The 16,752-nt window shown below is 44.4% G+C and overlaps 1 protein-coding gene across 1 annotated transcript in view; it reads right to left on the minus strand.

Moving 5' to 3' along the window:
* rempA (intraflagellar transport protein rempA) overlaps nucleotides 1-16,752 on the minus strand; it is a 95,109-nt gene that overhangs the window by 29,784 nt on the left and 48,573 nt on the right. The window contains exon 4 of the mRNA XM_037414268.2: nucleotides 5,579-8,327. Coding sequence (XP_037270165.1) covers nucleotides 5,579-8,327 — 2,749 coding nt within the window. The remainder of the gene's footprint in view (nucleotides 1-5,578; nucleotides 8,328-16,752) is intronic.

Here is a 16,752-nt window from a genome sequence, read left to right on the forward strand (position 1 = left end):
AGGTCAGCATCTGAGTATGTGGACAGCAGACATCGCATGAATGCGCAACTTTCTCTAAATCGCAGTTAGAGCTACCTTCGCGAGCCAGCAAAGCCTGCGCAGCGATTCACAATCATGAAACTACCCCTGTGATGCGAGGATAAAATCGAAAACTGCTACTGATATGCAACCGCTTGAGTGGAGTACAAGCTGGAGAAAACGAAACTACAGTGGCTACACGGTAATGGAAGTTGTAAAGCTGGCTCCCGCATTCCTCTAAACGTGCCCACTATTGCAGTGGCCTCTCTAACACCATCTCTTCTCGCCCAAAAGGGCCCGTTGATACCTTTTACGACCGTGGACACAAGGAAGGGCATTGGCGCGTCGCGTTGTTCGTTTTCAACCAATTTCTCGACTCAAAAGCTTCGTGTTACGTTGGCGCCGTTTGCCACGATAGCTCTTTTATCCTATCAATCAAAGAGAAACGCGTAAGCCGCATTGCGTTACGTCTTGTAAAGCACGGAATGTTACCTTTTTTTGATAGGGTCATTCTACGCCAGACGTCCCTGCCATATTGGCGAACATCTCAATTGTATTCGAAAAAAAAATCGTGCTGAATTATGGAATTGAAAACAGTCAACTGGTAGAATATTTCGAAGAGAAATATTTTTGTGGTCACGTGGCTGCCTTCGCAGTTTCGTGGAATGTCGTTTGTTTGTTGGTTGTGTAAAAACTTTTTTGGAACAGTGCCGCTCCTTCTTTCTGTACCAAATTTGATCTGCTTGTTAAGTACAGGTTCTTGTGTAAGGTTTTTGAGGCTCAGTAATATCGGTGCCATTTTTTTGGCTCATACGCCTCCAAGAATTTAGCCAAATGGTGTTATGTTTACAATTTTTCTATTGCAATACTGCACTTTGTATGAATATTTATTTATTTATTTATTTATTAGCAATACCCTCAGGGCCAATCGCAATATAGAGGGGAGTGGGTACATTCATAAGAATAACAAAAAAAGCAGCGAGAGAAAAACATATCAAACAAACATATTATACAAAATTAGGCAGAACAAAAAGAAACGCAGCAAGCAAGCATAACTGTACACAACAAGCAAGAATAACAAAATGTTGACTATGGCATTTTTGAAAAGCTTGTGATTTACAATGGTTGCTGTAGGAGAGGCAAGGCGATTCCATTCTAATGACGTACGGGAAATAAATGATTGAGAAAAAGCGGTCGTTCGTGTTGATGCAATACAGACATTGTGAACACGATCAAGGCGAGAAGAAATGTACAATGAAGGCAAAATGAGTTCTTCACGCAGATGTTGGTCATAAAATATTTTGTGGAACAACGAAAGTCGGGAAATTTTACGTCGAACTGCTAGGGATTGAAGGTTAAGGGAAGATTTCATTGTTGTTACGCTGGTGGTTCGGTTATAGTTAGACAGGATGAAACGGGCAGAATTGTTTTGTACCATTTCAAGTGAGTTTATGAGATTGTTACAATAAGGATCCCAAATACACGGGGCGTATTCTAATTTAGAACGAATAAGTATTTTGTACAACAGTAGTTTAAGAGAAAATGGTGCCTTAGAAAAATTACGCCTCAGGTAACCCAGCATGCGGTTTGCATTGTTAATAATATGTTCAATGTGAACGTTCCAGGTTCCAATATCTGAGTTGTGAATGCTTACTTCACGAAAGATATATTTAAAGGGAAAAATATTTTAGACTTTCCAGCTCCTACATACACTTTAAGAGAAAAAAATCACTAATTTTGCGAAATCATCATTTTTTTCCATATTGAGACTCAATTTTACACCATGTGGTGGTTCAATTAAAAATAATTTTCATACTTAAATTGACAGCAAATGAACGATTCTTTTAGGATAGCAAATATTATCATTAAAGTTTTTTGTTTTACAAAAAAAAATAATTTTTGAACTTTCCCATTGGCGTCATGCGAATCTTCCCATTTGTTCATACGACGGCTGCCGCCTTGCAATTAGACTGCCGTCAATGGGAATGTTCAAAAATTATTTTATTCCTTAAAACAAAAAAATGTAATGGTAAAATTTGCCATATGAAAAGAACTGTTTATTTGCATTCGTTTTAGGAATAAAGGGGATTTTTAATTGGACCACCACATGGTCAAAATTGAGTCTCAATATGAACAAAAATAACGATTTTGCGAAATTTGTTATTTTTTTCTCGTGAGGTTAACAGCTTGAGAGGTCTAAAATTATTGTTTTCTCAATATATACTTTTTGTAGAGTAAGTAGTCACTACTCAGATATTCATACAAAGTGCAATATTACAATAGGAAAAATGCAAACATAACACATTTTGGCCCAATTCATGGAGCCGTATGTACCAGTAAAATTGCACTAATATTACTTAGCTTTAAACAACTTACACAAGCTCCTTTACTTAACATGCGGATGAAATTTGGTATAGAATGAAGGAGCAGTAATTTTAAAATAAATTTTTTCACAAACAACACCCAAAGGACATTCCAAGAAGTTCAGAAGGCAGTCTCGTGACCATATTTTTTTTCTCTCAGAAAAATGCTACCGTTTCACAGTTTTCAATGGAGTAAATCAGCGCATTTTTTTTCAAGTACATTTGAGATTGTCGCCGAAATGGCTGGGACGTTGGGAATCCATATAAGTAGTTTTATTGATTCATTGTATATGGACTGTTGGCGTCATAGTGGCTAATTCCGAAATATCCCACTGATGAGTCGTGAAGCATATTACGTCCTACAGTTACTTTAATTTTCGCACCAGTAGAGCTCTGCTATTAATGCTATTGATGTGTCAAACGTTCTCAAAGATCGACTTTTCACTGTGACCAATTTTAAGAGCTAAGCTCTGCAAGCGACCATTACAACGTGCGCGTTTTACGAAAAGCCATCCCTGCCGTAGCTATGGCAACCAGCAGTGCGGCAGCTGCTAGACTGCCTGGCATAACTTCGTAACGTCGTGCCAAGCACTTATGCGCAGTTGCGACAACTACGCACAAGCTATCGTTAAGCCCCGCCGAGGGACGGAGACAACTCGCGCAACCGAGTTACACCGCACTTCCGCCATTCGATGAGATACAGCTATGGAACGCGCAGAGAACGTGCGTTCACAAGAGTGGCGCAATGGCTTGCCGCCCGAAAAAGATAGGGGTGCGGTGATTGCCTTGAAAGACTGAGACACCCGTCGGCAGAGCATCAGGGCATGACAATTCCGCTCCTGCAATTCTACTGTCAAAGCATTGGGTACTTCGGCACATGGTTCATTCTATGTGTACGGGAAACCTTTTACCGCATCTCGCTGTGTCCGGGATCCAGTGGCGTGCCTTTGCTTGGCGTAGAAGAAATGCCTCTCTTTCATTTTAAAAACAAGTGAGCTCATTTTTGACAAAAAAAAGTAATGATATACTCGTGTTCAACACGGTATCGCGGTCCAATCAATACATCGTAAAAGTATTTGATTTCTGAGATACAAATATACTTTTCAAATGTATCTCGATACCAAAACACAGATACTGAAAAACAGTTGTAAGATACTATCACGATACTTTGGTATCGTGATACTGCTTAGCCCTGACTCGATCCCACTTTCATGTGGCCGCGCGTATGTCGGGCAGACGGGCGCTGCATTAATTTGCACCAGCTTGATCACTATAATCCTCTAAAAGGTCAAGTCTGCTCGGGCTTGTCGCTACACTTTCTAGATAGTGGTTGTGTTTGATTGGCAGCATGGACATTTTGTGCCGCCAAAGAGGGTCGAATAATGAGTCGACTCACTCAAACTTCCTGAGACTCAGATGGAGCTGCGATTCTGGGTAATATTCTGCTGAGTATCAGTCCTACTGAGTAGGATTGAGAACAACTCTGGTGAGTCCGAGTGAATGCTACTAAGCAAATATAGTTATTGAGTGAGTCCGAGTGAGGTTACATTTTTTGCCGACCTACTTACCCTCACGGTATTTTACGCCTCAAGTCATCTCACATATTTCGGTACGTTACCTTAATGAAAAGTGGCATTCATTTGCCACCTCAATATTTATTATTTCGAGGTGTGAGCTTTGATCTCCACCACTTCCCCTGCAAACTCTACCAAAGAGTTATTAATGAAGATATTTTGCGTAAGTCATATCTTTGAATAAACATGTCGTTGCTGACATGTAATAATTGATATCTCGTATTTGAAGATACAATATTGAAGGCTCCAAGTACCCCAGATTATACGAGATATTGGTAATAAAAGCCCCGACACCATGGTTGAAAATGCTCATTAAACGCTAACAAACTCCTGAGCCGACTCCCCCAGACTCCCGCACTGAGATGGGGACGTGACTGCGTCTGAGTGAGTAGTATTTCGGGGAGCTTTGATGATGATGTTGCACCTCATTACGCCAGCATTGAGTCTTTTTTCACAGCAATCACAAGAGCTGGCATGGCTTTGTCTGACTGCCACGCAGAACGCTTGGGTTCAAGTGCAGTTTGGATCCTGATTTTCGTTATTTGCATTTGTTGGTCAAGGCTGTCTGTGTGGGCTTTTCTTAGCCCTCTGCGCTCGCCGTTTCTGGGTAGATATGAACTCTCAATCTCCCGTAACGTGTACCCGCACACCATGGCCCGTAATATACGGGTATGTGTCACACGTGCTTGGACAAAGGGTTTGATGACGTACGTGACAATATTTTCATGTTTTTATGACATAGCCAATCAGTCATTTTGTCAAGCCTTCTTATCCTTTCATACTAGTTTTGGTCTACACCTATTAAAGAGGCGATCACGAGAGCACTCATACGTAGGTGGATAGATAGATTAAACGGCTTCTGCTTCAATAAAAAATGCTTCGAATGAAAAAAATTCACTGCTTTATTTACTCTAGTAACAATGTGCCGTTTTCAGCGCTGAGGCACAAAACTAACTACACATCATATGTGTCGGCACACATTGGAAATGTATGGAAACTGCTGACTTCCGAAAATTCGCCTAAGCGGATGGATAGATAGATAGATAGTTTATTAGATAGACAGATAGATTAAATGGCTTCTTTTTCAATGAGAAATGCTTCGAATGATAAACTCACTGCTTTATTTACTATGATAAAAAATGCCGTTTTCTGTGCTGAGGCACAAAACTAACTACACATCATGTGTATGTGTTAGCACACATTGGAAATGTATGAACACTGCCAATTTCTGGTTGTTAGCCTCAGTAGATATGCGAAGTGAACGAGCCTGCACTGCCTGAAATTTACAGTAATTACCGTAAACAAATGCATTAAAATGTCAAGTGAAGTGTAGATACTGCTCAACATGATTTGTGGACGTTCACATACAAAGCTATTCTCTTTTTCGCTGAGAAATTATGCTGTTTTGAATATTTTCAGAAAAAAAAACACCACAAATATGTAGCGCCCGCCCACTCTAGCGAGAACAGCTATTTCTGTTGTTGAAAATTTTTAGAGAGATGGCAGGTGTTCATGGGCGCGGAGCCTGCAGTGTAGAATGACGTATGTTAAAAATTGTGAAAAGCAACGTCGAAGAATCGCGCAGGTGTTTGTTTGGATACCACATATGTATTTTTGCATTACCTGGAGAGCCAGTTCAGCCGCCTTGCAGGTCCAGCCTCCGCGCTGGTACAGGGAGACCGCTTTCTCAAGACCGTCTTGGCGCTGCTCAAAGTAGCGGGCCGCCTCAAGAGCTTCTTTGGGCGCCGCTTGCAAGGCCAGGGTGTACAGCTGATCGTCCATGTCGTTTTCTTTGCAGACCCTAATGGCATTACCAAACGCACGCGCTCTCGCGAAGAAATGAACCGCTTGCAGAACATTGTCCTGGTTCTCTAGGTATCTCGCCAGGTGAAAGCACGCCGCCCTGTCTTCCATTTCGTTGGCGATCTCGCACGCCTTGTCCACGTTGCCAAAGTAGCAGTGCACGCGCAAAAGCGACAAATAGTCCCGCGCGGCTTCGTAGAATTGCAATGCTGCCTCCATCTCCCCTACGCTCTCCATGTACTGGGCCCACCACTTGATCATCTCGGGGCTTCCGCTCGCACGAACGTACTGCTCCAACGCCTGCGGGTTGTCGAAAAGCATGCGAGGCACATCGAACAGATGTGTTTCAGCTTTCTCGTATGCCGCTACTGCTTTCTCAATATCGCCCGACGCCTCGAGGTGTTTCGCGTAGTTATGGTACGTGGCTCGCAGGCGAATTCGGTCGTGATGTCGAGCGACGTCTATGGCTCGTTCCCATTGGCCCGAATCTTCCAGAACCCTGACGAGCAAGTCGTAGCGGCTGCAGCTTTCGAGTAAATCCTCAGCCTCTTGCACCATGCCAAGCTGGAGTGCCAGGATAGCCGTTTGTGCTTCTAGCTCGGGCTCAGTCTCCATGGCTCGTCTCAAGGACCAAGCCCCACGCGCATGAGCCATTTTTCCGAGGCATATCTTGGCCACATCAAGCCGCTTGGTTTTCACACACATGCGCGCCATGTTCTCCCAGACTGCCTCATTTTTGATGGCCTTTATTGCTTTGAAAGCCTCGTCCATGTCCCGGAGTGTCAGGAAGAAGCTGAATGACATAATGGCGTCACGCACGGTGTCATCACAATCGTGCAAACCGACGAAATCGCGCATTGGCATCCGGAAGACGTGCTTGGAACCAGGAACTTTCTCAGCCATCCCTGGTTCGCGGACGTCATCAGAATGCTTGGCCAACAGATAAAAGAATGGAACGTGTACGCCCATCAGCCTGAACTTGTCGTCAAGTGGGAAGACATCTTGTTCCAAAATTCCATATTCTGTCGTTACAAAAAAGGACACCACCACCACGCGTGGTTCACGCTTTCTGGACGCATCGATTTGTGCATGACCCGACGGCACACACTGAGCTTCGCAAACAAGTAGTCGAGGATCACTTTCATCCCAGTAATGCGAAATCGGAGCTCGGTCGCGTACCGTGCCGTTGGATGGCGAGTCACCGACAGCTTGCCCCTTGCAGCTTTCGCCAGTAGTGAAATTGAATTCGAACAGCGAGTCATCTTCTATACTCCAGACGTAAAGAGTGCAACCTTCGCGGCGTGCTGTGCGATGTGGCACGCTCTCCTCTAGGACGAGAAAGCTGACTTTATTACCGGCGCAGTTGCACTTGATACTAGAGATTTTGTAGTGGGGCATATTGCTTCTCTTGGCAACAAGTGCTGTCTTCAGTTCTGCGTGGAGCTTGAGCTCTCGTCTGCTCAAGTCCCAGACGCGGACGCAGCCGTTAGATAAGCCAAGGGCGAGAAAAATTCCCGATATGTCGAGACAGGCTGCGCTGGCATCTTCTTCATAAACAGGAATAGTCTGCTTTAGGATGCCCTGGAATGTCTTGACGTGGAGCTTGCCATTCTCTACGAGGTAGACGCTTGACTCGTGCAGTCCGATTAGTGAAGATGCTGTGTTCATAGCTCCTAAGAACTTGGCTGACTTGCTACTTGGCAGCATCTCATAGAAAAAGAGCCGTTTTCCATTGGATACAGCCATGTGGTGCCGACTCACGAACAAGGACTTTACAGGGATTTCGGTTTGTAGAATGATCTGACAGTTACTAGAGACACCATCCACAAATACTTGTCTGGCGGCTGTTTGAAGAGCGAGGCAGCCTTCCCGGAAACTGAAGCAAGCTTCTTGTTCTATTAGAAGAAACAAATCCTCAATCGTCAGGGTGCCAGTGATCCGGAGAGTATCGCACCTCGCCAGTTCTCGAACGGGACTACATAAACTGGCGGCCAACTGTGACCGCCAATATCTACTGTCAGCGCCGTTTTCTGTTAGCGTCCACACAACGACCCGGCCATGATTCGTGCCCACGATAAGAGTCCGCCCAGCAGCATCTGCGGTTATGCACGAAACTGTTTCGCCATATTCCGCGCCTGGGAGCGACAGCACCGTGGTCTCCCCAGTCTCCAGGTTCAGCAAGCGAACGCTTGCTTCACCGGCCGCTAAGCCAATTATTCCGTCTTTTGCAGCGACCCACGTGACCACCATGTCTGTACCATGCCCACTAACTTTGAAACGGCTTTTCTCTGATAACAAGCCACCGTCTGCTATAGAAAACTGGGCTAGGGTCAATGTGTCGGTGACAACTACGAGGGCGTCTCTAGAAACGTCATGCAGAAGACGTGCAACACCTGCGTCCATCTGGTACACGTCGCCGCAGCTCCCGTTCTCGCTGACAAAGTAGATGACTCCTGTCGTTGAGCCCACGTAAAAATCATTAGAAGTCGTCTCATCGTCTGCCATCATAGAGGACCCCTCGTTCGACGCCAGGAACGCCTCCTCCTCGCCACCGTCGTTATCCAGGCTCCTGGGCACAAGGACACACTTACTGACACTTTTAAAGCTTACCGATGTAGTCAATTACCCGACATAGTCACAGCAAGTAAATTGACATTTTTATCATGCAGCGGTCCCGCGTGATATAAATGCACAGAGGGTGGCGTTGTGCTTTGCATGACTGAATGACCCCTACATAGAGCGATGCAGGACAAAAAAGGCGAGAAGTGACTTTGCATCGAAATGTGACTTGCTTAGAGGAAAGTTAGACGTTCACCAAGAAATATAACCGGCATCAGAAGTGTTGTTGCAAGGCCAAGGAACATTCGTACAAGCTTCCATGCAAAATTGAGTGAGTGCCGCTTTTAGGGCGCGTAGCCGAAGAAGAAGCAACAGTTTGCGCAAGATAATTGATGAAGAGTGGGAGACGAGACAGGACAGAACGCGAACAGAGCGCTCTTCATGCATGTTGTGTAGTATACGTTACTTATTCAGAGGGACTTGCCACAAGCTGCTTCTTAGTTGGTCTTGGTCAATAGCTGTGCAAGTTACTGTATGTTAATTTGTAATAATATTAGATAATTATGAAATTTATTAGCAGAAATAGTCTTTTTCAGATACGCCCCCTTCAATCCTTTGCCCTTGGTATGCTGATAATTGGCTATTCGTAGTGGTTTCATAGCGCAAAGCTTGTATTCACTGATGACACGCGCACAATTACGCATGGGCTAGTAGGAAGAGCGTCAGCCGCTTCCTATCAGCCACCACCTGGTCACTTAGTGAAACACTTTATTTTTCATTTAATTATATTATACCCCTCAGGGCCAGAGGCATTACAGAGGGGGGGGGGGGTAGCAACACTTTGACACAAAAAAGCAAGAAAGAAAAAGTAACAAAAAATACAATAAAGCAAAAAGTAAAACAAAACACATATGTAACAAAGGAGCAAAATGTGAACTTAGAGTGAGTTTTGAAAAATCCTGAGTATACATGATTACCTACGGAATAACGTAACTGTTCATGATGAAAAGTGTTCAAAACGTTCATGGAAAGGCCATTCCAATCACGAGAGGCTCATGGCTGAAATGAATGATAAAAGTGCGCAGTATTACATGAAGTGAGTCCGACTTTATGACGATGGTCAGTGCGATGGGATACATAAGATGGCTCAGGGATGAGGCGATAGCGTAGTGCAGGGTGATGATACATTTAATGGAACAAGGCAATGCGTGACACTTTTCTGCGCGATGATAACGATGGGAGGGAAAGGTCTGATTTCATGGAAGTTATACTGGTGGTGCGACTGTAATTAAAGTTAATGAAACGTGCGGAGTTATTCTGAACCATTTCTAGAGCAGAAATTAGGTTAGCTTGGGTGGGATACCAGACCAGTGTAGCATACTTCAGTTCCGATCGAATTGGTGCTTTTTATACAGGAGGAGTTTCAAAAAAAAAAAGAGGAACATGATAAAAATTTCGACGAAGATAACCTAACATGTGAATAGCCTTGTTAATTAGGTGCGAAAAATGAGTAGGCCAGTTGAGGTTTGCTGTGATGTACACGTCGAGGTATTTATATGAAGTCAGTGATTCTAAGTTAATGTTATCAATGTAGTGAGGTGGGTGGGCGGGAAGATTTTCCAGAAATGCACATGACTTTACATTTATTATTATTTAGCTCCATTAACCAGTCGTTACACCAATTAGCAACTGTACTAAGATCAGATTTGAGTGAGGAAGAATCATTAGTATTCGTTATCTCTCTGGAAATGATGCAGTTGTCCACTAATAGAAGAATGTTAGAATTTACAACGAAAGGACGATCATTAATATAGATTAAAAATAATAAAGGTCCAAGGACTGAGCCTTGAGGAATGTCTGAATATACCTCTGTAAATGCGGAGTCGGAACCATTAAAGGAAACAAGTTGTGAGCGGTTTAGCAGAAAACATTCAATCTATTTCAGTAAATTGATATCAATATTATGATTTTTAGTTTAATTAAGCAGCAGTAATTTATGGCATACCTTGTCAAATGGCTTTCGAAAATCTAAAAATATGCAATCGATGACTAATGATCGGTCTAGAACTTGATGTGGAGCATGAGTAAATGATACGAGCTGAGTTTAACATGAATAATGTTTCGTAAGTTCATGTTGCGCTGAAGAGAAGAACGAGTTTGATTGAAGAAAACTGACAATGTTGGTGAATATAATGTGCTTAAATATTTTACAATATGTGCTAGTTGGGCGATAGTCAAGAGGAGATGTTTTGCTGCAAGATCTGTGAATTGGAATAACCTTCCTAATTTTCCACACTTTTGCAAGAACGAAATGATCAAGCGATTGCTGAAAAAGTTTGCACAGGATAAGCGCAGCATAGACAGAAGTGTTTTTCAAAAACTTCGCACCAATATTATCGCATCCGGGTGCTGAATGAAGACCAAGTTTACTAATTAGCTTAGAAATACCGAATGCACTGATTAGTATAGCGGCATGACTTCAAAAGTATGGGTGACAGGTGTCGGCGTACGAACAACCGAGATAGCTGAGAAGTTCTCAGAATATGTACCGTTAAAAACTGTGGCGCAAACGTCCAATGAAATGGGGTCACCAGAGGAATCGGTCAGCGTGATGACGTCATTGGTTGGGGGGTTAATAGTTCGCCAGAATTTCTCAACATTAGTGGTCTACATAGAGGGCAGTGCACGAGAATGGAAATGTTTCTTTGCTTCTCGAAGGGCTTGAATGTACAGAGCAGACGCTGTTGCGTGCAAAGCCCAGCGATCACTTGTAGGCGAAATCTTTGTGGAGCGAAAAAACGAAAACGCTTTTAAGTGCGAATGCACTTTATAAGCGACCTTGAATCTGCCGTCCGCGGTGCGCCTCCTCCTCTCCCCTAGCAACGGCGCGAGGAGCGGAGAGGAGCGTCTGTAGCAACGGCGCAGCGACGTTACACACCACGTGATTGCGCGCTCCACCTTCCGCTCCGTGGCTGCGCGCGCGCCACGACTTGCTCGAGATCGGCAAGTCGTTATAGGTATGGATCCATCGCAGGCATCAACCTCGACTGCGATACCTCCAACAACGAGTACAACGCAATTGAATGCGAGCATTGCACGCGTTGTTGAAGATGTCGCGCCGGTTGAAGACAAGGCAGCGCGGCGAAGGGTCCGTGATGCCGAGCGCAAGCGGGCGAAGTGGGCCGCGGACATAAACATCATTACAGTGCGAATTTACTCTCACATTTGCGCGTAAACTCACCAAGATTTCCCGAGAGGGTCTAATGGTTCCTGGGAATCGCAATGTGATCACACGGGGGAGCTTACGTTAACTCACTGGTGAATGCCAACGGATTTTAACTTTACTCCCCCTCATGGCATCACCCCGCGCATTCGCACTTAACCATGCTCACCCTCGGGGAAATGCTTGGAAGTTTTTTCTGTTTGATAATCAACTGATATAGCGGTTGTACCCTGAGAGCATTTGAGCTGTTTAATACGATACGGTGTAGAATGTATTGGTCTCCGAGCTACGCAATTTTATTTGAAAACATGTTCCAGTTAGTTTCGACACTTCGATTGTCGAAACCACCAAGAAAAAGATGGGTGAAGCTAGAAAGTTCATAGTTGATCGCCTCGAATTCTCCCTGCTGTAGTCACGTGTCATTGTTTTCCTTTTTGTTTGTTCTCGGAGGAGCTAACTTAATGTCAACATAGAGGATCAAACGATCGCTAAGGCCTGGAAGGTAAGTTATAGGCGAAATGATATTTAAACTTTTTGTACGTAATAATTCTAGTCTATTTGAAACGTGCGCAGCTATTCTTGTTGGTTGTGTACACGTTTGCTGTAATGAGAAAGCCAAGCTGACATTTACGAAATTGTGAGCTTGGGATGAGAGTGGAAAAATTGAAGCGGAATGAGAATTCCAATATATATTAGGAAAATGAAAGTTACCTAACAAAATCAGCGAAGATGCGGGAAAACGTGTAGTAACAATGTTAATAGCATCGTGAAGATCGCTACTGATCGCTCCTTAGGATATTCCTTGCCTCATTCAGTGAAAAAATAGCTGATCATACTCTGCTTAGGTCGGTGTGACTGTACGTAAATTGCGCCATCTATTTTTTGATGTAGCAATAGGCCGTGGCGAAAAACAAAACAGCAATAGCACAGACAGAGCCAAATCTTATAGAGTGCCTTCGGTCACTTTAGCAATAGGAGGCAAACATTGGCGCAGGGAGGGGCGTTAGGCTGAGTGGGTCACCGCCGACTCGTCAATAAAATTTCGGCTAACTACAAAGCGTTCAGCGTTAATTTCACTTCTGGTGAGTAGTAGTTTATGTTCTAAACATTACAAAGTCCGCGCAATTAACGCGTTCGTGTTTGTCTTATTTTGACCAAGTTCCTTGGCGAATTGCTCATTGGCTAGAGGTTTACGCTCGCATACGCGCATTTCTATTGATGTAGATGAAGTTGACACTTATTGTCAGTATGCATGGGCACAGCGGCATTAATTTTGGCTCTGCTTGCGATGTCTCGCGGTAAGGCATTCGCCCTTAGTGTTATTTCAGTGACACTGTTTCTCACTTCAAGTGACCGCGCTTGCGTACGACATAACTGTTGTTTAACTTATATTTGTGTTATTTCCTTGCACGAAAGCCATCTTATTTGATGAAGAAGAGAAACCTGAACTGGGCGAAAAGTCTTCGTCTAGGCTATAAATTCTAGCTACAAGAATTCCGCAAATACCACGCCTTAATTGTGGGAATCAGCTTCATGTGATGTAGCCGGCGAGTTATTGTGCATGTTCCATTTTTAAGAGCGAAGCTCCTAAAGCTCCACATAAAAATTGGGGGACCCTTAAGCTTCGCCTTCAAGAGTTGAACACGATAGCGTAATCCGGTCTCTAGTGCGCCCTTCAACTGCTAAGTGCATACTTAATAATATGTTTTGTTTCACACCCATAAAAACACACACACACACACACACACACACACACACACACACACACACACACACACACACACACACACACACACACACACACACACACACACACACACACGCGCACACACACACACACACACACACACACACACACACACACACACACACACACACACACGCACACGCACGCACACACACACACACACACACACACACACACACACATACAAACGGGGGGGCACGCAAGCTGGATATATCTATAGTAATGGTACCGGTTTTCGATCTATTTAACAGCACTTTTATAACAAGTTCATGAAAATATTGTACAGTGATATAGTCACATGTCCCTGTATTATAAACTGCGCGTAGGCGTGACGTAAATGGTCACATTCTGTTGTCCGTCTTGCATTAGTTATCTGGCAATAGTTCGACTTGTTTTTCTGGAGACCTCATCTGGCCAACCGCAACAAGCATCGCCTTATGTTGGCTGAAAGCGCCGCTCCAGTACCTTACTTCTTTAATGGTGTCGTGAGAATGAAAAGCTAAATCTATGCAAGTGTTGTGGTGTGTTGAAATAGTATTTGAAGGGGCATAAAGAGTCTCACAATGCCTCACAGATGGCAGCATATGGTCTAGCGTTTGCTGTTTGCTTGATCAAGGGCTCTAGAAAGGCATGATATGTTTTCCGCTAGATGGACATAGTTGTCAATTTTTACAGTTGTTTGAAAGTTCTGTGTGTTTTTAGTGGCGATGGTTGCACTATCCCGGCCTTTTTTGACGCAGTTTGATGGCCTCCCAAATGCGCCTATAAATCGTCGAATGGGCTCGTTTTCGTCGTGACACCTGTCGAACAAAATGTGTTGAGACGACTCCTTCCACTACATGGCATTTATGTAGTGTCTTTTTCCCGGAGCTGCTGCAAGTAACATCGTGACTTTGTGGTAGGACACCTGCTTGCCACGCGAACGTCCCGAGTTCGATCCCCAGTGGGACCGAAAATTAAATTCTTTATTTTACTTGCTTCTTTCTCGAGTTTTTGCTCCCAGACGATTTTTCGCTCACAACCAGTGGTGCCTATGTCGACGGCGAAATTTCTGCGACACGAGCTCTCTAACGCTATCGCGTTAAAACAATGGGTGTTAGAAACTCTCAGCGCTGTTGTTCATCAGCTGCGTGCCCACCGACAGAGGCGTTCCGCGTAGCAGCCATGGACGCCGACTTTGCCTGCCGCGCCAGCCGAGAATGAGCGACGAAAGGCCCGCGCTTCTATCGGGGATGCCAGATCCAGCTTTAGACGTAGTACTGGCGCTGTAGCTCGTACATTCTTGGGCGGGTGTGCAACAAGCTGTGGTTCGACTTTGTCTACGCCAAGAAGGCCACGTTAAGATCAACTAGCTTCGCCTATTCGCCACGCCGTGGTGGTCTAGTGGCCAAGGTACTCGGCTGCTGACCCGCAGGTTGCGGGATCGAATCCCGGCGGCGGCGGCTGCATTTCCGATGAAGGCGGAAATGCTGTATGCCCGTGTGCTTGGATTTGGGTGCACGTTAAAGAACCCCAGGTGGTCAAAATTTCCGGACCCCTTCACTACGGCGTCTCTTATAATCATATCATGGTTTTCGGATGTTAAACCCCACGTATCAATCTAGCAAGCTTAGCTTAATCTTAAGCTTCACACCAATTTATAGTGTAAACGCCTTCCTTTTCTGGGGTGGCTTTGAACAAATTGAAAACGCAAAAACAACGCAGGGCTACGCACGCATTTTCTTTCACTGCGTCAAAGGACTCGAAACTTTTTTTGAAAGCGCGAGTGCCCAAATGTGGTATATTTTCTCAAAGATAAGGAATTGCTTCATCAGGTAATTCGGAAATCCCAAAGTCGAATTTTTTGACCAAGGGAAGTCTGACCCCACCTTCAACCATTTGCTTTGCACCTAAAAGCAAGAGCCCACAATATTCAGACGGATGCATAGCAGTAAACTTTTAAAGAAAATGTTTCAGCCAATCAATATATGCTAGACCAATGAAATGGCATAATGAACATGTTCTTCATGGCTACTTACCTTGGCTCGTTTTTAGCCTTCGTATTTCCTTCTTTTGAAATAAAAATAAAGCTTCAGACACTGTCCTAATGTGTTTTGTCAAGTGAGCAGTACCTTTCAATAAAATGCATAAGTAGTGATTCCATTCAGACTAGCTTATTTCCATTGCGTGTGGTCTAGAAAAGACTGTTGCCATGCTGAAAATTGTGGAGCATTGAAAGTGACTTCATCACAGCGCAGTTTTGCGTATAAACGATGCTCTATTAACTACTGACTTGCTCATGTAGTACAACAATGCAGTAGCTACAGCTGCACTGCAGAAACATCAAAATAGCCATTCCGAAAGTATGGCGCCTACGTGATATCTACAACACTGGGTGAGCACATTTAACTTTATTGGTGAAGCGATCAAAGTAAAAGCTAATGTTGAATTGTCCGCAAGCAATGCTATAGCTCTTGTGTAATACCAACGTTACATGGGCGTTTGTGATTACTCTCCACCCACACCTGGTCAAACATCTGTTCGCGATTAAGAATTATCGTAGCCACATGATCTGAATACCTCGGCACACGTATGGATTACACATTTGCAAATTATAGGACAGTGCATCATACCGAATGTGAATTGTAGTTGACTGTCGACTCAGAGTAAAATCACTGTGGTCAAAAGAGCATGAAAACGGGATGAAGGCTAAGGAACAAACATAAGTGCTGCTCTTTTGTCTTCTTGCAGTTTTCAACGGAACAAGGTTTAGCAACTTGCCCTTAAAGAGACGCTTCTGCGAGTAAAATTGCTAGCGAATTTATTGTGCAGGATCTAACATTCTGAGTCGAACTATATCGCGCGTGAACTTGGCGCGAGCCATCCTTCCGACATGGTTTCTAACGTCTAACGCGTATATTTTATCTAATTGTTTTCAACAGGCAAGTTTGTTGCGTCGTAGTATATTCATTGCGACTTTTCTTCTTCGCTTTGGTGGTGAAGCACGGAGTCGCGAAACGAGGAGACGATGTGATGCACGTGTGAAACGCTTCGTCGTTTTGTAGTGCCGAACTAGTTAAGGATTGTCTTTGGGCAGTCGCCAAGATTTGCCGCTTTCAGTCAAAGGCTTTGGCGAGAGTGTTCAAAGCAACTAAGAACACATTCGTAGCAGTCACCATAGCGCAGCAGCTGCCGATGCGCGCGGGACGACGGACGGATGCTGTTCTTTTTAAAACGGGGTGGCGACATGTGTGCCACCACTCGGTGACTCTGGGAAGGCATCAGCGTAGTGGGCACGTGAACGCCCGCACTCAGCACATTACTAGCCCGGCAACTTTAAGGTTGTCTTGCCACTCCACTCCCTTTCTCATCCCCTTTCCCAATACCATCTAGAGAAGGTTGGGAGGAGTACCTGCTCGGCTACTCTACCTTGGATGCGCAACGCTCCTTGGTGGCGCGCGCCCGGGCAGCGGCGATCTCCAATGG

This window comes from Rhipicephalus microplus, chromosome X (genome assembly GCF_043290135.1).
Source record: "Rhipicephalus microplus isolate Deutch F79 chromosome X, USDA_Rmic, whole genome shotgun sequence".
Classification (NCBI taxonomy): Eukaryota; Metazoa; Arthropoda; class Arachnida; order Ixodida; family Ixodidae; genus Rhipicephalus; species Rhipicephalus microplus.